This window comes from Eretmochelys imbricata, chromosome 7, assembly GCF_965152235.1.
Source record: "Eretmochelys imbricata isolate rEreImb1 chromosome 7, rEreImb1.hap1, whole genome shotgun sequence".
NCBI classification, from domain to species: Eukaryota; Metazoa; Chordata; order Testudines; family Cheloniidae; genus Eretmochelys; species Eretmochelys imbricata.
The window spans coordinates 44616636-44643791 of NC_135578.1; the positions used below are offsets into that span (position 1 = coordinate 44616636).

At 39.8% G+C, this 27156-nt stretch overlaps 1 protein-coding gene across 5 annotated transcripts in view; it reads right to left on the reverse strand.

Annotated features, from left to right (window-relative positions):
- The window catches only part of POC1A (POC1 centriolar protein A), a 108574-nt gene that overhangs the window by 74388 nt on the left and 7030 nt on the right, over window positions 1–27156 (reverse strand). For all 5 annotated transcript variants that reach the window (XM_077822477.1, XM_077822476.1, XM_077822478.1 and 2 more), the window contains 4 exons: window positions 25371–25550; window positions 17632–17739; window positions 16032–16147; window positions 3774–3907 (listed from right to left, as the gene is read on the reverse strand). In XM_077822477.1, the coding sequence (XP_077678603.1) occupies window positions 3774–3907; window positions 16032–16147; window positions 17632–17739; window positions 25371–25550 (538 nt within the window). The remainder of the gene's footprint in view (window positions 1–3773; window positions 3908–16031; window positions 16148–17631; window positions 17740–25370; window positions 25551–27156) is intronic.

A 27156-nucleotide genomic window follows, 5' to 3' on the forward strand; every position in this document is an offset into this window, starting at 1 on the left:
TTTAAAAATGTAGAGGTAAGAAGCCATTACACACCTAAATTATCTTGTCACGGGAAAAACATTTAGATGACTTCAGGTCACAGTTACTAAAAAGAGCATGTATACCAATAAAAAAAGTACATAAATACTTACAAGATACTTCTTCACTGGCTTTTTGACAACAATTAATTAAAAAAAAAAAAAAAGTTTAAAAATAGAAAAATAAAAGCCTCCACTTACTATATTTCAAGTGGTATCTAAAAATTTCACTACTTATAAGACCACTATACACAGACACACATGCATCTACCTCAACCCTTCTCCACACACACCGAAAGCCTGGAACTGCATGCAAATTTGATGCTGTCCTCTCTATATTTTGACAGCAGATAGCGGAGTAGCACATCCATATGCTGATACACCTGTTTAAAGTGTCTTACAGTTTTAGTCAGTGAAGTGGAGAGTTTCTATAGTTTTACCACTTACCAATCAGGCGGGTAGAAGGTGAGGATTATATGGCCAAAATTAAGGTTGCTTGCAGAATCTTAACTCTGCATTTTTTGGACTCCTATTTATAAATATAACAATACTAATGTTTTACGTAACCATTTGCTTACAATGTCTACTCTGTTAATGAAGTTGTCTGGAAGTAGTCATTAGAACTTTCAGATAAAGTATACATACAGTGTACATATTTACATTTTTCTAATGACTACCCAAGAATGACTTATAAAGGTCCTGTAACATTCTGTTCCTGTATGATGAACAAATATCAATGGTGGGCCTGCACACCAAGTCTCATTTGTATGAAAGTGAGTGAAAGTATTTCACAACTTGAAGCACTTAAAAACGTGCAGCTACAGCATGATATTTTGCAGCTGCAAGATGTCAGCTCAGAGCTACGAACTCCAGTCTCTCTGATGATCCTTCTGGTATGAGAGGCCAGCTCCATTATAATTAAAGACAGCAATATAAACTTGGCAAGTCTCCCTATTTAAACTAGAGCTAAATCAGCCAGTAACACAAATTTCTTGCACTCCAACAGTTGCGTCAAAGCACGTTTGAAGGAACTCAAATCTTTCTTCTTGAAATTTTCACTTACGAATAACTGTCCCAGAACAGCAATCAGCTGTCAGAAGAACCACCAAATCTGGACCAGGTATATTCTCCCACACAAACTCACAAGTCAAGAATGTCTTCAGAACAAACAAGCTGTTCATCTGAGTAACTAATATTTCTACAATCTCACTCATTTTTTTAAAAAAAAAAATATATATATATACATATATTTGTCTTTTAACACTTCATTTTCAACTACAGTGGCACGGACTGAGGAGATGTCTACATTGCCATCAGAGGTGTGACTGCAGCACATGCAGACATCACTGAGCTAGCTTTGAGCTAGCTAGTTCGGGTACCAAAAGCAAAGAAGCCACAGCAGCAGCAGACGGCAGCATGGACTAGCTGTCCAAGTACATACCCAGGGTCCCAGGCAGAGCTGAAAAGCTCATGCTGTCATGGCTTCACGGCTACTGTTACTTAAGCTAATTAGATCAAAACTAGCTTGGATAGGTGTACACTTGCTGCATCTCCCTGTCACTGGGGCAGTACAGACAGCTGTGTTAAAGTTAGAGAGGAAGTGGTAAAAACACAATACATATCACATACACACTTTCTGGGGGGTGAAAAAGTTACATTAAATCAGCCTCTAAATCAACACAGCAGATTTTATAAGGTTGCAGAAGTCAACCCAGGGCCAGAACAGGTCTGTTGAACCAGGCCCTAAGTTAATATACTACTAAGATTGCACAAGAATGTTTGTTTTTTTTAGAAAAAATGCTCTCTCTCATCCCCACCTCTTTCCATTCCTCCCTAACTGGAGGAACTAGCGTGTTGCAAAGCAGATTATAGCAGTCCGTCACTGCAGAAGAGTTTTCAGCTGTTGCTAATACAACGTAACAAGGAATGGCGGAATCCAGCAGATGATGAGCGGCAGGTCTGATTGACCTAAACCAGACTCAAAACTGAGTGACTTGTATGTCTGTGTCCATATGTATCCAATGCAAAATGGTCAGTCCCATATCTGACTAGCTGATTCAAGAACAGTCTAGTCATTTTTTTAAAATATAGGATCAATCCACACAAATCTACTTATGAAGTCTCCTCTAGTATTGCAAAATGCAATACTCAGCTATTCACTACTTTTTCAGATCTGGAACTACTCCAGGCCAAGGTCAAATTCTCTCCTTTATGAAACCACACGGTGGGGAAGAGGGAGGCAGAAAGAAGAAAAAAACAAAGAGAGAGAGAAAGTGTGTGTAGAAATCAGGCTCAGACTCCTAATAAATAAGTTCATCACATACTAAAAAGACACTCCCCCTCTCTATGCTTCCCCCTTCTCCTGCTCTCAAACTAGGACTCACTATAAGAGGCACACAGTCCTCACTCTCCACTACTTAGGCCCTCTTTGGTGGTATAGTGGTGAGCACAGCTGCCTTTGAAGCGGTTCACCTGGGTTCGATTCCCAGCCAATGCAAGGGGGGGGGGGGGGAAGGAATAGCTTAGTGGTTTGAGCATTGGCCTGCTAAACCAAGGGTTGTGAGCTCAATCCTTGAGGGGGCCATTTAGGGATCTGGGGCAAAAATTGGGGATTGATCCTGCTTTGAGCAGGGGGTTGGACTAGATGACCTCCAGAGGTCCCTTCCAACCCTGATATTCTCTGATTCTTCCAGTAAATTATTAATGCCCTTGCTCCCCTTAAGTGTTAAGTATGAAAGAAAACGGGGTGTGTGTCTGTGTGTATTTTTTTACATGTCCTGTATTTAGTGGATAGCTTGTTTTTGTATTTCATGTAACTCACCCCAGTATACAGCTTCAGGCTAGGGTTTTCAAAATGGGGCCTACAAGAGTTGAGCTTCCAAGTGGGGCTACAAAAGCCCAAAGCCCTTTGACTTTGGAAGTCCCAGCCCTCAGCCAATAAGGACACTCTTGGGTTAAAATTTAAATCGTCACTATCATCATCTTGCAAAATAATATTTTAGAACTTGTTTGCTTTTCATTATTCATGCCTTTGCTGCCTCACTCAGCTTGGACAGTAAAATTAGACTATTTATTTAGATTTAACATTTAAAAAAACACAAGAGCTCCAAGCACTCTGAATATAATTAGACCTACCAACAACAAAACACCCAGCAGCATAAATACTAGAATACAAATAAGTTAATTCTGCCAATCAGGAATATTACGTAATCAAATGAAGATAATTTATCTTAGGCAGCTGCCAAAATGGGAAGACTCCAGAAAAGCTCTCACCCCCAAATCACGCCCAGGAACATACCCCTCCTCCTTCCCAGAAACCCTATAAGACAAAGTAACTAGTCTGTGTATAGAGCCATTTTCCAATATTGATCCCTATGTATGAGCACTTTTTATTTCAGTGGCTGACTCTGAAGGAAAGATTGTTTTACAAAGCAAGTTCTCACAATTTAAAAACAATTTTAAAGCCAAATTTGGATCTGAGGTGTATACTGTCTCCCTTTTTTCCTTGCTTATGAAAACAGTACATTAGATTAATAAGTTACATTTCTTGTCATGTTTTCTCAATATTTCCTCCACCACCACCCCCCCAGATGAAATTTCAGGTTTAATTAAAAATCTGATCAAGGAACCTTAAGAGTTATAGGCCAAGAGAATTGAAGCCTAACACTCGACTCAACATCATTTCTCTGTCCATCTGCTGAGTCCACGTGCTTTATGCATTACTTTACGAAAGTAATAGTGAAGATTCTCCTCACCTGATGACCATGAAGAGTATACAGCAGCCTTCCTTCTAGTAAATCCAGAATTTTAAGGGTTGAATCATTGGAGGCAGTAATGAGGTAGTTTCCAGAGGGGTGAAAGGAAAGACAATTTACCACAGCACTGTGTACTAGAGGAGAAAAAAAAAATACATACACACACATACATCCAACATCTGAAACCAATTTACACAGTAAGTTGTCCCCTCCTCCTGCCCCCCCCCCACAAAAAAAAAAAAGGTGCAGGCACTTTCCAATACTCTGTTATAATGTGTTTAATGTGTTTTCTGATCATAATTTTCACATTATGCAGGAACTCTTTTCAAAGCATTTTACAATGAGGGTCATATCTTCAGGCCTGGGGAAGAGTAAGTTTTGCCAGTTACTTCAGAGCCCGGTTTGGCCCTATGCATTTTAGGTTTAAACCAGAAGTTTGAACTGTACACCAAGGTCTTCTCTTACCAACAAAAAGGGAACATTTTTCCACTGAGGCTCTACTTTTCTCAGATTCTAAGCCATCTTAAAATGAAGACAAAACATCAAAGCCAGAATCTCAGGGAGAAGGTTAAGTAACACTTTTGTGAAAAACTACGGAAAGTGATTTTGTTTTCACTTGTGTCAAAATTTTGTCTTCCTCCAAAATCTGCAGTCTTAGTTTAAGATACTTTGTAAGAGAAGTACCAGCCAGCTTGAAAACATATGTTTGATAGCAGCCCTATTTGAAGGTCTAGCATGAGATGTCTTTATAGTTTCAACAAAACTCACCAGGACATGAAAGTTTGTTAAAACAGTAAAGTAGTATTTTGGGATTTTTAATTTTGAAAACATGCATATCCAGAGATACAAGCCTTTCTACATGGGGGCAGAGCTTAAGAGCGGTACTTGGAAGAGTTTAAAAAAAAATTTTCAGGAAAAGTCTGAATTAATCTTCTGAATAGCATCTTTTTCAAACCTCTGCAACAAAATGATCTCCTTATATTTATGTATTATAGCATAAATATGCTATTGAGCATGTTTATCTGTGGGAACATATAGTACTTCACATAACGTACAAATGCTTATGCAATATGTGATGTTACAGGATACTAGTAAACACCACTTAAACATGTTTGAACATGAAGTCAAATTTATCTCTTAGTTACATTATCTAGCTCCAAAATGTTCTAGCGCCTTGAATTTATGCTTTATTATAAAAAGAGCCAGACAACATTCTTATTTTTATTTCAATCCAAGTTGCACATTAAACTTACCTAGTCTTACTACAAACCGCAGATAGAATTTTAAAAGCACGTAACATCTTGCATTAGATTATGAAATCTGAAATAATCTTGTTGAGTTGTAACACAGAATGTAGATATTTCCCCTTAAACATTACTAACAGCTCTCACATCATCAACAATTCTTAAAGTGTCTTTTAAAAAAGAGGCCCAACTGTACAAAAAAAAGATTCTTAATCCAACCCAGGTAACCTGGAAATGATTACTGCCTCAGGTAAACACTTAACTTCACATGTAATTGAAATAATGAATTTAATTCCATCATGTATATATTTTCCCAACTGATGGGCAGTGGGGGGAAAAAAAAACGCAAATATTTCTAGAGACAGAAATTCATCCAGAGATCAAAAATGGAACAAGTTTTTACTATAGATATATTTTATTTTGGCTCATGTCACAAGAATAGGAATGTTAGTACAGGAACCCATCACAATGGGATAAAATTTCACCAAGTAATCATTTTCTACTGCTAATGAAATGTATATAGCCTCCTGTTGTAGAGGCCAAGCAAGGTACTAACAAATTTCAACAGGACTTTATTTTTTAAAGTGGAAACCTCTTTTCCAAGCTGCTGTTGCACCATCAGTAGCTCTCCCTCAGCCTCTTCAACTCCTCCCCCTCCTTCCTGTTTCCTGTCCTTTCAGACTCCCAACAGCCAGTGCTCTCAATTCTAATAATTACAAGCAACATCTAAACAACACATTCCCTCCTCTCTTGAGAAACTCTCCCAATTACAATAAACGTTGTTCTAACCACAGGAACAAATAGGAAACCAAGCACTATATTGTTAACAGAATTATTACACTAAAAACACTATAGACACTAGGTAACATAGTCTCTAGTCCAGACAGGTGGTCGTCTGGGTCTGAAAGGCCATCTCTCAAGCCCCGGTTCCAGTGCAATGTCTTGTTGGTTTGATACTATGGTGAAGTCATCCAATGCAGACTTGGTGTTGGCATAATCTCCTCTTGGTGCATAAGCAGGTGCAAGATAAGAAGCATCCCATATCACCCATCAGAAAGTCGATCAGTGTAAGGTCTCTTCTTCGCCATGATTTTAAGAGGAGTTGTGAATTTATGAATTCCCCTTTGCATAAAATTCCAGGTTTTTGTATTCTAACAAAGGAACCACACTGAAACTTTGGTTCCTTAGCACCCCGCCGCTTGTCTGTGAAAGCCTTATACTTCGCTTGGTTCTGTTCAACTATTTTTCTCATATCATCCTCGGTTGGGGCATCAGGTCGTGCCTTTAACAATCCAGCAATGTTCAGTTTAGTATTCATCCATTTCCCATGCAGTAACTCTGCGGGTGATCTTCGCATTGTGGCATGTCGTGTAGCCCGGTATGCTTGCAAGAAATCAGTAGTGAAGGTTATCCACAATCTCCCTTCCAGTTTTGCAAACTCTCTTTCAAACTTCTGTTAAACCGTTCGATTTCCCCATTGGCTTGAAGGTAGTATAGGGATGACCTTCTGTGTAAAAATGTTCCTCTCTCCTAGAAAAGTTTCAAACTCCAAGGAAGTAAATTGACTACCATTATCTGAAACCAGTTCTTTGGGGTTCCCTTCCCTGCTAAAAACTGAAGAGAAGAGCTTAATTACTGTAGCAGAAGAGATTTGCGATGTAAATGCTACCTCAGACCATTTACTGAACTACTCTATTAAGGTGATGGCATAACAACAGTCAATTGGAACAGTATCAAAGGGTCCTACAATGTCAATTGCCACTTTTTCCCATGCAGATTCAGGAAGAAGAACAGGCTGTAATGGAGGGGTACATGTCACTGCTGTCTTATCATGGATTTGGCAAGTGACACAGAATTTTATGAGTGCGTCAGTTTGAGAGTCCATCCCTCGCCACCAATACAGATCCCATAGTCGTCGTTTGGTTCTGACAATTCCTTGATGAGTATTGTGTGCCAGGTGTATGAGTTTTGACTGTAATTCTTCTGGCACAAGTAGCCGGTGTGTACCTCATAGCACACAGCCATAGAGAAAAGAAAGTTCACCCCGAACTCTAAAATAAGGCAGCAAAACTGGGTCAAGGTTTTTAGGGTGACTGGGCCGTCTGTCAGAAATTCCCATAGTTTTTGTTGAATTGGACATGCTGAACAAGCAGCTTGAAATTGTTCTCTTGTAACTGCAGTAAGAGTGCTTGTAATAAGCGCAACTACTACACCCTCATCCTCCGGTGGATCATCTGGTGAAGGCAAAGGCAGGCGAGAAAGGCAATCAGCTACCACATTTTGGTTTCCAGGTTTATATTCCAGCTCATAATTGAAAGAGTAGTCTTGCAGACCATCTAGTAATACGATATCCTGCTCTTCCCAGTTCTTTCGTGGTGAGCAACGTCAAAGAGCCATGGTCTGTGCGCAACTTGAACATGCGGCCCCACAGGTAAGTTCTCCATTTTTCAGTAGCCCAGACACAAGCAAGTGCTTCTTTTTCGACTGTAGAATATTTCCTCTCGGCATTACTTAGTGTCCTTGAAGAAAATGCAACAGTCCTCTCTGTGCTGTCCTCATGAAGCTGCGTGAGGACAGCCCCAAGTCCATAATCAGAAGTATCAGTAGTTACAATTGTGGGCAAGACAGGACTGAATAGTGCAAGTACTGGACTATGTACAATCAAGTCTTTCACCGTTTCGAAACTAGCTTGTGCATCCGTTGTCCACACTAAGGTTGAACTTCCCCGTAATAATTCTCGTAACGGTTCAATGACAGAAGCATAATTGGGAATGAATTTTTCATATCAGGAGGTAAGACCCAAGAAGGAACGTAAGTTTTGCAAATCTGTTGGAGGAGGAACATTTGAAATTGCCAGGATATGAGCCGGATCAGGTTTTAGTCCAGCCTGTGAAATTGTATGCCCCAGAAAGGAGAATTCAGTTTGTCTAAATTTGCATTTGGACCTAGTGCACTTGAGGCCTGCTTTGCTGATGCAGTTTAGTACAGACTGCAGGTTACTGTTATGCTCCTCCGAAGTATTTCCAAACACGATAATATCATCCAAATAGCACTGAACTCCATGTTGATTCTTCAAAATCAATGACATTTTTTGGAAGGCACTTGGGGCTGATGCGAGACCATATGGAACACGTTTAAAACGGAATAGTCCCTCGTTTAATAAATGCTGTGAGGTCTCTGCTATCTTCTTGCAACATAACCTAGTGGTATGCGCTCTGCAAATCAAGAGCAGAAAACATCTTTGCTCCACAGAGTTCTGCAAATACTTCTTCTATGAGAGGAAGAGGATAGTTGCCAATCACAATAGCTTTATCTGGCTCCCTTAAGTCCACACAAAGGCAAATGCCTCCACCCTTCTTCTGCGTCACTACTACAGGTGAAACCCATTCCGAGGAGTTAATCTCTTCAACAATGTCCTCTTGAACAAGTTTTCTAAGTTCCTCTGAAACAGCTTCCCTGACTGAAAATGGTAAGTGCCATAATTTCTGTCATACAGGCATCACATTATTCCGCATATTAACTTTATGCGGAAACCCATAAGCACAGCCGAGTTTCTCCTCAACCTGGTGTTGAGTCCCAGCTGAAACTGGTGTGTGTACCGCAAGAGTGTTTTGCTGAGGAAGATCAATTCGTCCATTAACTACCCTGAGATCTAAAGCAGCCTATAAATCTCTGCCAAGGATAGGAGTACCTTTGTGGACAATGTAGAATTCTGCAGTTACACAGCAATCACCAAAAGTAACTATTGCTGGCAGGCAGCCAAGTACTGGAATATGGTTTTTCAAATAGCACACCAAGTGAAGCCTGGGTTCAGTAAAAGGCACATCTTTAAAGTAATGCAAATAGATGGAATCAGGTAGTATAGATACTGCTGAGCCAGTGTCCAACATTAGCTGAATAAAGTGATTTGCCTGAGGGTATGGCAGAAACATTTACCGTGCACTTTATTTGTTCTGGAATATGTACAGTAGTGATTTTGTCCATGCTCAGCACAGTAACATCTGGTATTGTAACTGCATGCACTTGTTGATTGAACTGGCTGCTGTGACATACTTTAGCAAAATGCCCAATCTTTTTGCAACAATTGCACTGAGCTACTTTTGCCGGATATCCTGTGTAGCTTGCAAGGTGTTGTGGGGATCCACAGCAAAAGCATGCTTTTACTGTATTTTGAATTTGCTGATTTGGTGGTTTTTCATTAGTTTTCCTCTTGTAATTGTTTGTCTGCAGCGATACTAAACTTTTCTGCAAAGGAGTCACAGCCTGGACTGTGCCTCCTGTATCCATGCTCATTATTTTGGCTTCAGCTGTAGCTGACTCAATCTGGGTAGCAATCATTATTGCTTTTTCTAGTGTAAGTTGTGGTTCTAGAAGTTAACGTTCTTTTACAAGCAGCATGGTTGTTTTCTCAGTGAGCTGGTCTGTAATCATCTCATCTGCCATATTCCCAAAGTCACAAGTTACAATCAGACTCCCCAGGGAAGCAATATACTGCATTATAGTCTCCCTTGGTTTCTGCTCACGCTGGCGAAATCTGTAGCAATTCGCTACATTCACTTTTGGTACAAAAAAGTTCTTTAATGCAGTGAGTGCAGTCTCATATTTATTGTCTGCAAGGGGAAAAGTGTAAAATATACGCTGCCCTTCTGCTCCAAGGCAGTGGATTAGCAGAGCACGCTTTCTTACTTCAGAAATCTCTATAGCACTGATTGCAGGCAGATAAGTCTCAAACATATGGATCAAGGCAGTAAAAGCAACTGGATGCTCACCTGGGCTTTGTAGAAAGGGTGCAGGTGGGTTCAGAGGCAGAAGATCCATCCTTGTCACCAAAATGTTGTAGTGGCTAGGCAAGGTACTAACAAACTTCAACAGGACTTTATTTTTTAAAATGGAAACCTCTTTTCCAAGCTGCTATTGCATCCTCAGTAGCTCTCCCTCAGCCCCTTCAACTCCTCCCACCTCCTTCCAGTTTCCTGTCCTTTCCGACTCCCAACAACCAGTGCTCCCCATTCTTATAATTACAAGCAACATCTAAATACCACACCTCCACACTCAGATCTATTATCCCCCACTCCATATACCCATTCAGTTAATGGACATACATGTATTTTATCAAAGGAATAAATTTCAGAACAGAATACTTTGACCAAGCCTGCACAGAGAAGTGACCAGAATGATGGTGGCCAAGAGTGGATCCTCTGAAGCCCAGGACAGGAAATGAACTACTTTCAACTTCAACAAAGAGCACGGGAACTTTCTAGGATGGAAGGAAGCCATACAAACCCCCCAGACAGGTCAAGGCCAAGCTTTGTAAGCAGCCACAGCTTTTGTGCCCAAGTACTTCTTGGCAGCCATAAGCTCAGAGAAAGTTCCATCTGTCCTCCTCTGCCATTAATTATTGCTATGTATTATCTGTACTACCTTAGTGACTAGGGACACCACTGTTCTAGGCATTTACAAATACAGAACAAAAAGACGGATTGTAAGCCTCTTGAGGCAGGGACCAAGTAGAAAGTGAGACAACAGATAGATATAGACAGAGGGAGGAGTACAAAGAATGATGCAATACTGGTCAGCATGATAGGCAGTGGTCACAGCAAACTAGCAGCATAATCACTGTCAATTTTTTTGTAGGCTTCACAGCAAAGGAGATTTAAAGGTGGATGATGAAGTAGCTTTGCAGATATTAATGGGGAACACCTCCCAAGCATATGAGGCAGCATGGGAGAAAGCACACCAGATGTTTGAGAAGTTAACGAGTAGTAGAGGTTGGCATCATGGGCCGTTAGGAGGCGATCATCAATAGCTCAACTGCTTCCCATTCCCCTCAAGAGATACTTCATACCACCACCTCCTCCTCCTCCCCCAACCCACTCACACTGAGTTTGACAGCAAGTACTGTGATCCAACTCTATTTCATGCTGCAACCAACAATACCAATGAATGGTAGAGGCAACAGGGGAAAGAGGAAGCCGCTGCCACTGACTTGTCCATTTGCCATTCAAGGCTTAGAAGTGTGTATGACCAATATTAGAGAGACACAGTGTCTCTCCAATATACTGGGACCAACATGGTTACAACTACACTGCATATGGCCAATATTAACAGCCAGTTATGACTAGCCTAGTACTAAGGTCATACGCACATCTCTTTTTGCAGATTTATCCACTAAAATTGAGTCACTGCAGTCTATAGGGTGAACTTAAGTATTGTGACCAAAATGTAAATCATGAACTGTGACAATGGTCAGCCCATTGAGTACCAGAGATTAGTTAATGCTATTTTCGCTGCCATTGACTAGAATATAAATTAAGATGGCCATAACACAACCTCAATAAAGGTGGTTTCCATTGTACATCTATTGTTCTGTATTTTTCATCTTTTTTTGTTCTTTATCAACAGTTCTAATAAAAAAAAATATTCATCATGTTACAAAAAAAAAAAGTGTAGGGCTGTTCCAGTAGACTAATGTAAGCACAATGTGAACTGACAAACTTTGGGCACTGCAGAGCCAGCAGAGTTGGCTCCTAAAATACTGTAATCTGGGATCACCTCTGATCTGATGGCTTACTCACAGATCAATGACTCTGGGCTGTAGGTTTAAAAAAAAAGAGAACTAATGGGTAAAACTGAAGGAAATCCAAAGGATTCTAAGCTACTGTTAGTAATACAACCTCTGTTCTCCCTTGCTGCAAATGATGCCTCCCCTTCTCCACCCCCGTACCAAAAATTTTAACAAAAAACAAACATGGAAAACAAATATTTTGGCAATGCACAATGTGATCAGGATGATTGCCCAGGGAACTCAACTCCATGAAATCTGCATTGCACTTGTTTTTGTGACCTAAATGTACAATATATGGTATAGTAATTTATTCCAAATGTAATAAGTATAAATGGAATAAATTACTAACAACATTTATTATTAATTTGTATTGCGGTACCACCTAGGAGCCCCAGCCACGGACCAGACTCCATTGTGCTAGATGCAAATAAACACAGAACAAAAAGTCGGTCCCTGACTCCAAGTGGCTCGTATAGAATAATCTAGTCCCCTAAATTATTCTGTTACTAGCCAGAACCCCCAAAGACACTTCAGATGGCGGACATGGAAAATGTCTTTCATTAGGCTACCTCTAATTATTTATGCACTTGCTGTAACTAGACTGGTAAGAGATGTCACTATAACTTTATCCTGCTACCTGTAAGAGTAGTGCATCATGCCTAATACACAAAATGGCTTGACACTAATAAAATTTTATGTCTGAGTAAATTCAGACAGTCATTCTGAAGAGTCCACTATTTACTCCTCCTAGATAATGAGTAGTTGAAGGTTAAGTCATATCACTGGGATGCTAGTTTTCCTTATTTTGCAATATGGTATCAGATTTGCCCATGACAACAGGTCTTAACATATTAGTGAATTTCACACCAATAACATTGCTATACAGACTCTTTTTAGTTGATCTGCTGTACAGGAGTACTCCTATCAGTGTAGTGGATAAACAGTTCATTTGTCTGCTCATTAAGTATGTCCAGATTATTTATAAGTTAGTTTATTGAGAGACACTATACAAAAGCAGAAAGCAAATTGTAAAACCTTTGACTATCATTTACAAATGTTGCAGTTGGAACAAAGTCATGGCAACGACAACAACAAAAGATCAATTACAATTCTTTAATCAATCCAATTTGACTCTTACAATGGATTCCCTTAAAATCATACAGAAACGTGACAGTTTTTTAACATGATTATATATTGAAGGAAAAGATGCCCTCTAGTGGAATTGAGTGATTTCATGGTTATCTGTTCTTCTAAAAATATAATTTCATTTTCACATGTGCGATATCCATAACTTCTATCTAAATCAAATGAGTTAGGTATATAAATCCTCATGCAGGAAAGAGAGAGAGAGATACCCATTTGTATCTGCAAAGCAACTGGCATGAATTCACTGTGCTCATAACCATTGCAAGTTATTAATTTTAATTTATTATTTCAAACTGAAAGTTTGGTACCTAATTAGGATTTATGCAATAGCTGGTTTTACAAGATTTCAATAACAAAAGTGTAACAATAAAATGCCACGCAGGAAAAAGATATAGTTAAAAATCCAGAGACAAAAATAAACCTGGCAGTCAAATAGCAACTAAGCCACACTAGACCCAGACAATTTAATCTCTCTAAATCATAAGCAGGAAGAGATCAATGTAGAGCCAAATAATGGTGTGGCTGGAAACACATGCTGTTTATCCTGCCACTGCATAAAAGCTGATAAGCAGTTTCAGATTGCCCTTTACCCTAGTTTAAGGATTTAAAAAGTTCTGCCTGTTTTAACAGCAGAGGTTTTATACCCATTTCTAAGTCTCACTAATACACACAGTTTGGAGTAAGCACTTCTCTCAATACACAGACAACTTTGCTAGTGGAGTTTTGGCCATCAGAAAGAATATACCCCCTTTACCTCAGACACTAATATTTGGTTTGTATTGAAATTCTTGGTTATAACTATAGTGTAACCAATAATATGGTGACATGCATCCACCATCCACAAGCATTCTGCACTGAGCCTCTTCTGGAAGGTCTTTGTTTTTCTTAACATAGGTTTATCAACATAAATGTTGATACATTGAAAAGGGCTCACAGAAGAGCCCAAGAACAATTAAGGATTGGAAAATATGCCTTATAGTGAAAGACTCAAGGAGATCTATCTGCTTAGCTTAAAGAAAAAGTTAGAGGGGACTTTATCACAGTTAATAAGTATCAACATGGGGAACAGAAATTTAATAATAGAGGGCTCTTCAATCTAACAAGCAAAGGTATAACGTGATCAAATGGCTGGAAGTTGAAGCTAGACAAATTCAGATTAGAAATAAGGTGCAATATTTTAACAGTGAGGGTAATTAATCATAGGCACAACTTACCAAAAGTTGTGGTGGATTCTCCATCACTAGACATTTTAAAAATCAAGATTGGATGTTTTCCTAAGAGATATGTGTGACGCTCTGTACCTCGGGGGAACACATTACACCCCCATGTTCATCTTTATAAAATGATTGTGTGGTATCCAATGCAAAGTTGGTCATGTTGGGTGTCTTCGGAAGGGTTCATGATACACTGAACATTGTTGTTATAGTGATGTTATAGTAAGGTTATAATTTCATGTATATAGTTATGAGGCTGAAAATGTATCGTCATGGCTTAAAGCAAGCCCAGGCAAAAACTCTCCAAGAACAGAGAGGCAGTTCACACCTCATCAGGGCATGTATGGGACAAACCCAGCCCAGCCTCACAGGAACAAAGGACACTGGCCTAGGCAACAACAAAAGAATCTGTCAGACTCTCGAGTGAGTCAGCTCCCTTCCTTTGGTCAGTTTGGAAATGCAATGAGGTAATGCTCACCTGACTCTGAAAGAGGGGTGGGGGCGCAAAGCCAAGAGGGAAGAAAGGACATGATAAAAGGGAGAGACATTTGCCATGCACTCTCTCTCTCTCCCACCTACATCTACAGGCACCACACCAACAGACTGAAGCGCTGATCAAAGGGGAGAGCCTGGCTGAAGAGCAACCAGCCAGCCTGTGGTAAGAAGCATCTAAGTTTGTAAGGACACTGAAAGTGTTAAGATCAGCTTAGAATGCATTTTGCTTTTATTTCATTTGACCAAATCTGACTTGTTATGCTTTGACTTATAATCACTTAAAATCTATCTTTATAGTTAATAAATCTGTTTATTCTACCTGAAGCAGTGCATTTGGTTTGAAGCGTGTCAGAGATTCCCCTTGGGATAACAAGCCTGGTACATATCAATTTCTTTGTTAAATTGACAAACTTATATAAGCTTTCAGCATCTAGCAGGCATAACTAGACACTGCAAGACGGCGGTTCCTAGGGTTGTGTTTGGGCCCGGAGGTATTAGCTAGTATCATTTGGTTGCACAATCCAAGGAGCAGCTTACATGCCAGAGGCTGTGCGTGAACAGCCCAGGAGTGGGGGTTCTCACAGCAGAGCAGTGTAAGGCTGGCTCCCAGAGTCAAGGATTTGAGTGACCTAGCAGATCACCGGTCCAGACAACACCAGAGAAGAATGTCAAAATATGCTCTAGTGCAAACTGGAATTAATTCAGGGAAGTCCTGTGTCCTATGGCCTGTGTTATACAGAGAGTCACACTAGATGATCACAGACCTTAAAAATCTATGAACAGTAAAAACAGCTCTATATATGCATGTTTACAGTTCTGAAGTTTGCAGACTGGTTCATTAAAACACTGCCTCTAAGAAGGATTATTTACTAAAATGTGATTAAGCAGGGACATGGTCATTTGACAAATGAGTGCAGCAATCTCTGAAGGCTAACCCTAGGGACTATCTCCTCACACTTAGAGTACCAGGAGATCATGTAGCTTTGAATTTCAGAAACCCTCAGAGAGAAAGGAGGAAAGGTAAGTTCCCTTTTTTTACAGTGCTGCTGTTCACTTGCTTCTTTATGGTACCAAAGGACTTTGATAGCCTCAGTGGCCTCTTCGCACACGTCCCGATTTACTATTGAATGCGTTCCTCTCAAAACACTTATCTGTTACAAGAGTTTAAGCATATGCTTTTAGAGGTAGATGTGAAGGAGGAGCTGGCTACTGAGGAGAAGTGATAGGACAGCTCTGCTCTTTTGGCATTGCTACCGCTTTCCACACCTATCAGCCATATGTACACTCACTATTTATTAATAATATAGGGAGGCTAAAGAATGATTAGTTCTCCCAGTCTGACTTAAGTAAACAGATACACAAAGCTGAAAACGTTGTTGGGTAGGGACATAGCACAGGCTATATAAAGCCTAGAGGTGCCAACAGTTTAATTTAGATCTGGCAAGATTTATTTTCAACTTGTAAAGTGAGCAAGAATGCATTGCAAGCAATTTTTTTCCCCCTTGGCCTACCCTCCTGGGGATCCAGTTATTAGGTTAAATACCACAGTGGAAAAAAACAAACAACAAAAAACTCTCCTAGGTCTGTAACTTACCTTGATAATGCTGGAGGAGTCTATTCATCCTAACATCCCACACCTTCACTGTGTTATCTGTACCAGCTGCAGCAATGCACGTACCACTGGGATGAAAATCCACATGATTCACAAACCTATAAAGAAAAACCCAACAGTTTAAACTTGAAGGGATCCCTTCCAAGAAGGAGTACTACAGTAGGTTAGTGTAATAATATGGGGACAGGAGGAACTCTGACTTAAAGATGCTAAACACAGCTCAAGTCAACTAACATTTATCTTGTGCTTCTCTCACACCCCTAAGGCAGGATATGATATAGCACTATATTTTATATATTTGTATTAAAAAGAATTTGAGGACAATTACATGAGTTCCAGAAGCAAATCTTCTGGAATTTTGTAGATTTAAATGTCTTAACATTAATTTTCAAAAGTTAATATTTAATAGAAGTAATTATTTTTTACTAAGATCATAGGAGTTCTTTAATTGGTGCTTATGAGATACAACATGCAGCGATATCCTCTGAACACACTGTTATTTTAAAGGAAGTATAAAATAGATCCTTTGTAAGGTGCTTTGTAACTCTTGCTCTATTGATACAAGCAAGACATCAGATACAAGAAAACTGACTGCCCTATTAGCATCCTTACATTGTACCATATTAAGAATACCACCAGGCGCTTATATAGTGCTTTTCATCAAATTCTCAAATCTGTTGCGTGGAGGAACCGTGTGTACTAAAAAGGCTTATGAAAAATAACAATATTGTACCATGACATTAATGAGATCAGAATCAAAGGTCATGACATTAAATACAACCTTAATGACAAATTCAGACGTTATCTTGAAACAAGAGAATTGTATGACAGGGAAAACAAAAAAGGCAGTATGCAGTTACTGGTCTATTGAGGAGGTGTGTGTCAAATGATGCTATGGAATGGAAAACTAGAAATCATGGGTTCTAGTCTCAGTTCTATCATTGACTTGTTCTGTAACCTTGGAGAAGTCCCTTAATTTTGCGGTGGTTCAGTTTTAGCTGTAAAATAGGTATAACACTTCCCTACCTCACAGACATGTAGGAGGTTTGACTAATTTTATGAATGGTTTAGAGAGCTAGAATGAAAGGTACAGCACAAGTGCAAAGCATTATTACAAACACCTTTTAATTCTTGAACTTCATTAATTTAGAGCACAATAAAGTTATGGCAAACCTAGCGAAGGGAAGTGAGATCTAAACCTCCTTAAGTTCCCTAGAACTAGAGATCAACATTGTGTGTTGAAGAGAAGAGACATGAAAAGTTTCATTTAATGCGGTTTTGTCCCCAGCATAAATGTGGCTAAAATGATTTCTAGAACTGTTCTCACACCTAGGCCACTAGATGGACGTTAAAATATATTTAGCTCCATTTACACTGACATCCATGTTACTTTCAAGCCCAGCTGTAGGATATCTGGAAGGAATTGTTGGTGACTAAAGGTCATTTCCGTGTAGCTAGGATCTATGTGACTGTGCAGTCAGTCAGTTACGATTTAATCTCTTCCAAACAGTAAAAGCAGTGTGGAAGGCTCAGGTAAAACAGCCTTGTGTGTCTTGCCCCTGCGCATTCTACTGGTACTCACCCACCGTGCTCACAAAAAGAATGTATACATTCTCTGCTGGTTTTATCCCATAGTTTGATAGTTTTATCATCGCTGGCAGAAGCTATTAGTCTTCCATCAGGAGAAAATCTAAAACAAAGATAGGAGTTATAACAAAGTTCAGAACTAATAAGGAGCTGGAGGGGATAGACAGTATGGGCTAGATCTGGATACCTTACTCATGGCAGGATGCATCTTAGGGTTTCTCTACACCAATATTTAGTTCACAGCATGCTGGGATGTAAATCTACACCGCACTAGCCTGCCATGCACTAAATGTCATTGTGTATCCTGCTGCCTTGTATTGTGGATCCTGCTGTTCTCTAGTGCACTTCGATCTACTCGCATTTCAAAGCAGGGTAGATCAAAGTGCACTAGGGAATGGTTAGTGTGTAGCAGCAGGGTCCACAGATACTTAGCATGTGATAGTTTACACCCCAGCTTGCCGCAAATTAAATGTTCATGTAGACAAGTATATACTCTTTGAGTAGTCCCACTGATGTCAGTATGACTACTTGAGGAGCAAGGGAAACAGAATGCAGAGCTAAATCTGCAAAGCTAATTTCTATGAGAAAAGCAACCTAAAAGCACTGAAATGATTGAACAACATGAAGATAGATTAAGAGACTATTCAGAAAAAATGGTTAAACTGATTTCAGATCATCTATCCCACTTGTTTTCATTTAAACCTGTTTCAAATGCTTCATTTCTAGGCCCTGCTTCAGACAATTTCTAGATTCACTACCAGTAGGAAAGGTAATTTATTTGTCCTCAAAATTCCTATATTTCTGGTTAAGACTATTAGTAGAAGTTCAAAATAGGCAACAGTAACTGTAGCATTAGAAACGCTGTTTGACAGTACCAGACTAGTGCAACCTTAAGCTGCCCTCTCCAACAACTTCACACATGCAAGTCACACCACTGAGATCAACACACCTCACATGCATAAATATTTACAGGATTAAGGCTTTAGGTTGCAATGAAAGAATTACAGTCATGTGTATAACATAATGGGGATAACACTATTTCGATATCGCATCATGTATATTCTCACACACACCCCCAACACCAGAGTACGACAGCAATATTAGAGATTAATGTCACTATAACTCCCAGATGAAACAGCAGCCTTACTTTATGGACATTTTAGGGGTTCTTCATTTAATATATACTGCATCAAAATCAGTTAGAACTAAATGACAGCTGCTTTTTAAAAGCAACATTCTTTCCCATTTAAGCTGATTCTTTCATTTTCTACAGTACTTTTGCTATTATTTGTAGTCATATGTGCTTTTCTGACTAAGACCACAAGTGATAATTGTTTATCAGCCCATTACAAGCTTCCATATTGAATACCTAAAATAACAGCAAGTTTAGCACATCAAAATGCCAAAGTTTTATATATAGTTCTTCTCCAAGACCATCTTCATTCTTAAAGTACACTTTCCCTTTAAAAAAAAAAAAAAGATTTCTCCTAATGAGGCAGGGACAGGAGTGCAGATGATAATTTCTAATCAGAGGCCTGATCAGCCTAAAATATTTAGGTAAGCGTTTTAATACTGCTTTCTGCTGTCGAAAGGAATCGCCATACTAGACAGGGTAAGAAGAAGTGAAACAGGGTTGAAATAACTAAACAGCTGGCTTCTCTTATGAACAGAAAAGACCATAAGAATGGCCATACTGGGTCAGACCAATGGTCCATCTAGCCCAACAGCCTGTCTTCCAACAGCAACCAGTGCCAGATGCTTCAGAGGGAATGAACAGAACAGGGCAATTTCTTGAGCGATCCCTGGATGGAGACCGAATTCTTTTTTGAATCCAGTTATACTTTTGGCCTTCACAACTTCCTCTGACAAATTCCACAGGTTGACTGTACAATTGTATGAAGAAGTACTTCCTTTTGTTTGTTTTCAACTTGCTGCCTAAACATTTCATTGACCCCTGGTTCTTCCATAATGTGAAGGAGTAAATAACACTTCCTTAATCACTTTCTCTACACCAGTCACAATTTTATAGACCTTTATCATATCCTCTCTGAGGTCATCTCTTTTCCAAGCTGAAAAGTCCCACTCTTTTTAATCTCTCCTCATACGAAAACTATTCCATACCCATAATCATTTTTGTTGCTCTTTTCTGTACCGTTTCCAATTCTAATATATTTTTTTTGAGATGGGAAAAGCAGAACTGCACACTAGGTGTGGGAGTACCATGGATTTATATAGGAACATTATGATATTTTCTGTCTTGTTATCTATCCCTTTCTTAATGGTCTCTGACATTGTTAGCCTTTTTGACTGTCACTGCACATTGAGATGTTTTCAGATAACTATCCACAATGACTCCAAGATATTTCTTGAGTGACAACACCCTGTGTAGAATCCATTAAGTCCATTAATGGCTATTAGCCAGTAAGGAATGGTGTCCCTAGCCTCTGTTTGTCAGAGGGTAGAGAAGGATGGCAGGAGAGAGATCACTTGATCATTACTTGTTGGGTTCATTCCCTCTGGGGCACCTGGCATTGGCCACTGTTGGCAGACAGGATACTGAGCTGGATGGACCTTTGGTCTCAGTACGGCCATTCTTATGTTCTTATCCGTTGTGACGTTACACTCCATATATTTATGGTAATATGCTTATGAGTGTGAATATAATGTAACTGGAATATGCTTTTTGCAAAAGGTCTCTTGTAAGGATCATTACAAAACTTATGATCTACTGTTTCATCCTATTTGTTTCCATGTATTATTTCTATGTCTGGAGTTAGGAGAATAAGGCCATGGCTACATTTGCACATGTAAAGCGCTGGGAGTCAAACCAGCCCTCAGAGACAGCAGCAGGGAAAGCGCTGCCATGCGTTTACACTGTCAGCAATAAGCACAGCGGCGTGGCCACATTAGCTCCTCTTGCAAAGCCAGAGAGAGCAGTGCATTGTGGTTGCTCTCCCAGCATGCAAGTGGCTACAGTTTGCTTTTCAAATGGGGGCGGGGGAGGGTTGAGTGTGACAGAGAGTATGTTATGTGTATGTGAGGGGAGAGTGTGTGTGTTTTGGGGGGCAGAGAGCATGTCAGCATGTTGTCTTGTAAGTTCAGACAGCAGCAGGGGGAAACCCCGGTCTCAAACCCCCCCACCCCCCCGCCCTCACACACACGCACACCACATTCCACAGTAATGGTTTGCTTTGTTCCAGAGCAGATAAGCATGGCAGCTGTCAGAAGTGGAGCTTTGAAAGGGGATATCCCCATGCCTGCAGCCGAGTCCAAAACAATGCCAAGAGTGGCCACTTGACTTCAGGGGATTATGGGATGTTTTGGGAGGCCAATCACAGCGCAGTATTGCAACACATCATCCACACGGACACCCGAGCGTTTCAGCAAGGTCTATGCTTCTTGTGGAGGTGGATTACCAGGAGCACTCCAGCCGCAGAGTCCAGGCGCTCTAAGTGCCTTGCCAGTGTGGACACCTCAGGAGTTAGGGTGCCCGGGGCTGATTTAATGTGCTCTAACTTGCAAGTATAGCCAAGACCTAAGATATAAACTTGTATTACTGATATAAACATGTTAAGTGGAAGCCATTAAGGGTGCTTCAGAATCAATGAACTGTGAATGGGTTTGTTTACCTGCAACCCTTCCTGTATAAGTGTCTCCCAGCTACTAGGTAATGAAGAAGGAGGTCTTACAGTGACATGTGACCATGTCACCTGGTACTGGAATCCATCTGAAACCTGGTGCTTTTCCATTTAGAAGGAGGGGTGGGAACCCAGGGATACAAAAGATTCCCACCTTGTGCCAAAGATATAAAAGGGGGTGGAACAGAACAAAGGGGGCTGCCAGTCACGAGAAAACCCCTAGTTACCACCTGAACTGGAACTAACAAGAACAGTACCAGGGGAAAGGATTAGCCCCAGACTAAAGAGTCTAGTCTATGAAAACAGTTTACTGGAACATCGGAAGGTGAGATTTACCTGTATTCAGTTTCTTAACTGCATTAGGCTTAGACTTGCGTGTTTTGGTTCATTGTGCTTAGTAACTTACTTTGTTCTGCCTGTTATTACTTGAAACCACTTGAATCCTACTTTTTATACTCAATCATCACTTTTGTTTATTAACAAACTCAGAGTAAATGATTAATACCTGGGGGAGCAAACAGCTGTGCATCTCTCTCTATCAGTGTTATAGAGGGCGGACAATTTATGAGTTTACCCTCTATAAGCTTTATACAGGGTAAAACGGATTTATTTGGGGTTTGGATCCTATTGGGAGCTGGATGTCTGGGTGCTGGAGACAGGAGTACTTGCTGAGCCATTTTCAGTTAAGTCTGCAGCTTTGGGGGCATAGTTCAGACCCTGGGTCCGTGGTGCAGCAGGCTAGCATGTCTGGCTCAACAAGACAGGGTTCTAGAGTCCCAAGCCATCAGAGAAAACGGGCTCAGAGGTAGTTTCAGCACAGAAGGTGACAGTCCTAAGGGGGTCTCTATGACAGAACCCATCACACCCATCATTTTGTATGTATAGTTCGGATTGTGTTATCCAGTGTGCATTACTTTGAATTGATCAACAGTGAATTTTATCTGCTATTTTATTGCCCAATCACACAGTTTTTTAAGATCCTTCTGTAACTCTTCACAGTCTGCTTTGGACTTAGTTATCTTGAGTAATTTTGTATAGTCTGCAAACATTGCCACCTCACTGTTAACCCCTTTTTCCAGATCATTTATGAATGTGTTGAACAGCACTGGTCCCAGTACAGATTCTTGGGGGACCTGGCCATTTACCTCTCTCCATTCTGAAAAGAGGCTGTTTATTCCTACCCTCTCTTTCCTATCTTTTAACCAGTTACTGATCCATGAGAGGACCTTCCCTCTTATCCCATGATTGCTTACTTTGCTTAAGAGCCTTTGGTGAGAGACCTTGTCAAAGGGTTTCTGAAAGTCCAAGTACACTATATCCCCTGGATCACCCTTGTCCACATGGTTGTTGATTCCCCCAAAGAATTCTAATAGACTGTTGAGGCATGATTTCCCTTTACAAAAGCCATGTCGACTCTTCCCCACTAATTTGTATTCATCTATGTGTCTGATCATTCTGTTCTTTCCTATAATTTCAAACAATTTTCCTGCTACTGAAGTTCGGTTTACCAGCCTGTAATTGCCAGGATTGCCTCTGGAGCCTTTTTAAAACATGGGTGTTACATTAGCTATCCTCCAGTCGACTGTACCAAGGCCAATTTAAGGGATAAGCTACATACCACAGTTAACAGTTCTGCAATATCATATTTGAGCTCCTTCAGAACTCTTGGGTGAATATCATGTGTTCCTGGTGACTTATTACTGTTTAATTTATCAAGTTGTTCCAAAACCTCTTCTACTGACACCTTAGTCAGACACAGTTCCTCCAACGTGACACCTAAAAAGAATGTCTCCGGTGTGACAATCTCTCTCACATCCTCTGCAGTGAAGACTGATGCAAATAATTCATTTTGCTTCTCCACCATGGCCTTGTCTTCCTAGAATTCTCCTTTAGCACCTCCATCATCCAGTTGCTCCACTGATTGTTCAGTGGGCTTTGTCCTACTTCTGATGTACTTAAATTTAGCTGTTTCTTTTTGTGTTTTTGCTAGCTGCTCTTTAAATTCTTTTTTGGCCAGCCTAATTATATTTTTTGACTTGCCAGAGTTTATGCTCCTTTCTATTTTCCTCAGTGGGATTTGACTTCCAATTTTTAAAGAATGCCTTTTTGCCTCGAACCACCTCTTTCACTCGGTTGTTTAGCCATGGTGGCATTTTTTTGGTCTTCAAAAAAATAAAAAAAAATAAAAAAACCCACCACAAACCACCGCAACCACACCCAGTAAGAGGGTACACATAGTTTGAGCCTATATTATGGTGTTTTTAACATTTCCATGCAGCTGGCATGCATTCACTCTTGTGACTGTCCCTTTTAATTTCCTCATTTTTTTTTGTAATTCCCTTTTTCAAGTTAAATCAGGGGTTCTCAAACAGGGAGTCATAAGGTATTTAAATGGGGGGAGGGGGTCGCGAGCTGTCGGTCACCACGGCCAAACCCTGCTTGATTCTCCAGCATTTACAATTGTGTTAAATATTAAAAAAATTGTGTTTTTAATTTAGAAGGGGGCGGGGGTCACACTCAGAGGCTTGCTGTGTGAAAGGGGTCACTAGTGCAAAAGTTTGAGAACCACTGAGTTAAATGCTACTGTGGTCAGTTTTACTGGCATTTCCCCCCACGCAGTATGTTAAATTTAATCACATTATGATCACTATTACTGAGTGGTTCAGCTATGTTCACCTCTACAACCAGATCCTGCACACCATTTAGGACTAATCAAAAATTGCCTCTCCCTTTGTGGGTTCCACAACTAGCTGCTCCAAGAAGTAATCATTAATGGCATCTAGAAACATTTACCTCTGCATCCCATCCTGAGAACACATACCCAGTCAACATGACGATAGATGAAAAATCCCGCATTATTATTGGGTTTTCTGTTTTTTGTAGCCTCTCTAATCTCCCTGAGCATTTCACAATCACCCTTACCATCTTGGTCAGGTTGTCAGCAGTATATTCCTACTGCTAAAGGAATTATTATTCCTTATGATTATTATTCAAGCATAGAATTTCCATCCATAGAAATTCTTTTATACTCTTTGATTCATTTAAGTTACTATAATTGACTCTACGCTTTTATTCCCCCACATATACTGCCACTCCCACACCAGTAAGACCTACTTTGTCATTCCTATATTTTCTGTACAGTGGTTTTACCATGTCCTACGGTTGAACAATGGCAATAATCAATATCCTCATTTAATACCAGGCACTCAAGTTTAACCATCTCGCTATTTAGACCTCTTGTATTTGTATACAAGCACTTATAAAGTTTGTCAATATTTAGTTATCTGTCTTTGTTTGACTTTCTCTTCAGTTCCTACCTACTTTATCAAATTCTATCATCTCCTCTTTATTATAGCATCCACTTTAATAAATCCTCCCCTCAGGGATATGTCTGTCCGAACTGTGTGCACCTTCATACCTGTTGGCTTTCCCCCAGCCCTAGTTTAAAAACTCCATTACAAGCTTTTTAATTTTACATGCCAGCAATCTCTTTCCATATTAGTTTAGGTGGAGCCAGTCCTTCCTGTACAGGCTCCCTCCTTTCCCAAAAGGTTCTCCGGTTTCTAATAAACCTAAATCCCTCCTCCCGACTCCATAGTCTCCTTGAGACCCTGCTGTTTGACTATCAAACTGGCACTACACATAGAACTGGAAGCATTTCAGAGAATGCTATCATGGAGGACTTTTAAAAAAAAAAAATATATATATATATATCTTACCTACTGCCCTAAATTCGGCCTCCAGGACCTCTCTCCTATCTTTCCCCTATGTCATGTACCACTTGTTCCTCCCCAGCACTGCATACAAGTCTATCTAGGTATCTCAAGAGGTCTGCATCCTTTGCACCCAGCAGGCAATTCTCCATGCAGTTCTCCCAGTCATCACAAATCCAACTGCTAAAGAAAAGAACTGAGATGTTACATTTACCTGGGGGTTGGGCAACAGGGATATATGGATGTCTAACCTGTTCAAAATTACTTCAGCTCAGGACTGATTTGAAGCATAAGGCAATGTTGTTACACCAAAGCCGCATGTTGAATGCACTCTGTTTTAAGACATACATGACCACCGCTTTTTGCCAGCGGGTCGTACTTACTTGGCACAGCGAACCCAGTTTATGTGCTGGCTCAAGGAAAAGAGAAATTTCTGTCTGTGAACTGTCCATACTTTGACTGTTTTGTCATCAGAAGCTGTAACCAAGGATTGTCCATCACTGGAGAATTGAACGCTTCTTACAGTTGCCGTATGAGCCTTGAACACAGTAGATTCTCCTTTGCTAGGTAGAAAAAGGAGTGTATTATTTTTAAGTTGCACGAGAGCCTAAAACACTATGTTCTAACAGCCTGAAGCTTGTGTACAGTAAACAGAGTGTTTCTAACCACTATTTCTATAGGCACCATATACATTTATGTTAGGAGGAAATTGTTGACCTATCCTGAGCAGACAAGTGTTTAGGAACTATACAAAATATAGCACTAAAAGAAACTGCTCTGTTTGATTTTAGTTACTGAAGCCCATCCTAACTTGAGACAATTTACATTTGTGTTGTCTATACAGAGGTAAGAAAAAGGACATGTTTTAAAATTAGCGTGCATCAAATATTCTGCTTCAGATACACTTCCATTTGGTAGCAATGGAATGTCTAATACTGAGCACAAAATAACATTACAGCAAATACTTTTCCTATACAGCATCTTCTAAGAAATACACGATAGTTACTTTTAATCAGAAATATGAGAAGTGTGACAAAGTGAGATCAATTTAAAAACACAAACAAGCTACAGAATTTAATATTAAGTATCATTAGTTCTTCTTCTTGCCAACACTTTCAAAGTAGTGCAGAAGGTATTTTTCTGGCAAACAAATACAAGATTGCAGTACAAAATTCTGAGAATGTCAAGATTCAATAGGTGGATGGGGAGACTATCAGCCCTGAACCACTCACTCCCTAGGGTAGGGTGGGCTAGCAATACCACAATGCTGAATGATCTAAAAGTTCAAGCCAAGAGCTGAATGAGAGAAGTAGTGGGGTTCTCATTAAAGCTGATATTTAATGCTTGCTTGATAAAAAGGTATGGTCTCCAGACAGTCACGATCATCATTGTAAACTCTCATTATAAGGGTAGAAAAAGTTTGTCATTGAGTTTAAATTCTTTTACTAGTTTATTTTCAAAACCCCTGGATTAGAGGACAGGATAAGTGGGATCAAGGAAGATCTGAAGAGGAAGGGGGAGGAATGAATGAATCTCAAAATGGATAAAATCCATGTTTTTAGAGCAAGACATGCAAATGTTAATTTGGTACTGAAAATTTCTGAACTACCTACCTTCATTTTTAATGAAGTCAAGACCTTCTCACACAGTATAACGCTAACAGCAATGCTACTGACCTTCATGTTTTGTTAAGTTACTCAAGACTACCATTATTGCTTTTTTAAGTTCTGCCCTCAGTAAAGAGATTGCAGTGCATTTATTTTACTACATTTAATCAAGCTGTGAATTTAACACACTAAAGAGGCATCTGACAATCTGAAAAAATCTGATATTTTCCTTGAGTATAGTTATAGAAGTTCAGTGACTGATAATTCTGAACATACACACACAAATGAACAATACTCAAAAAAGTTACCACATGAGCTGCCTCAAGACGGGCACAGGTAGAATAATTCCCTTTCCATTCTAGCTTACTTCCGAGATGGCAACCATACATACAGCTTCAATCACTGAACTGATATCTTCAAGACACTGAGATATCATTTAGCACAATTCATTCAACTTCAGCCTTCCCAGAAGATCCAGTCTTTCCACACAATTTACACATTCACTTCCAAGAACTCCAATAAAGGAGGATTTTTTTGTTGAATTTATTTTCAGGATTACATA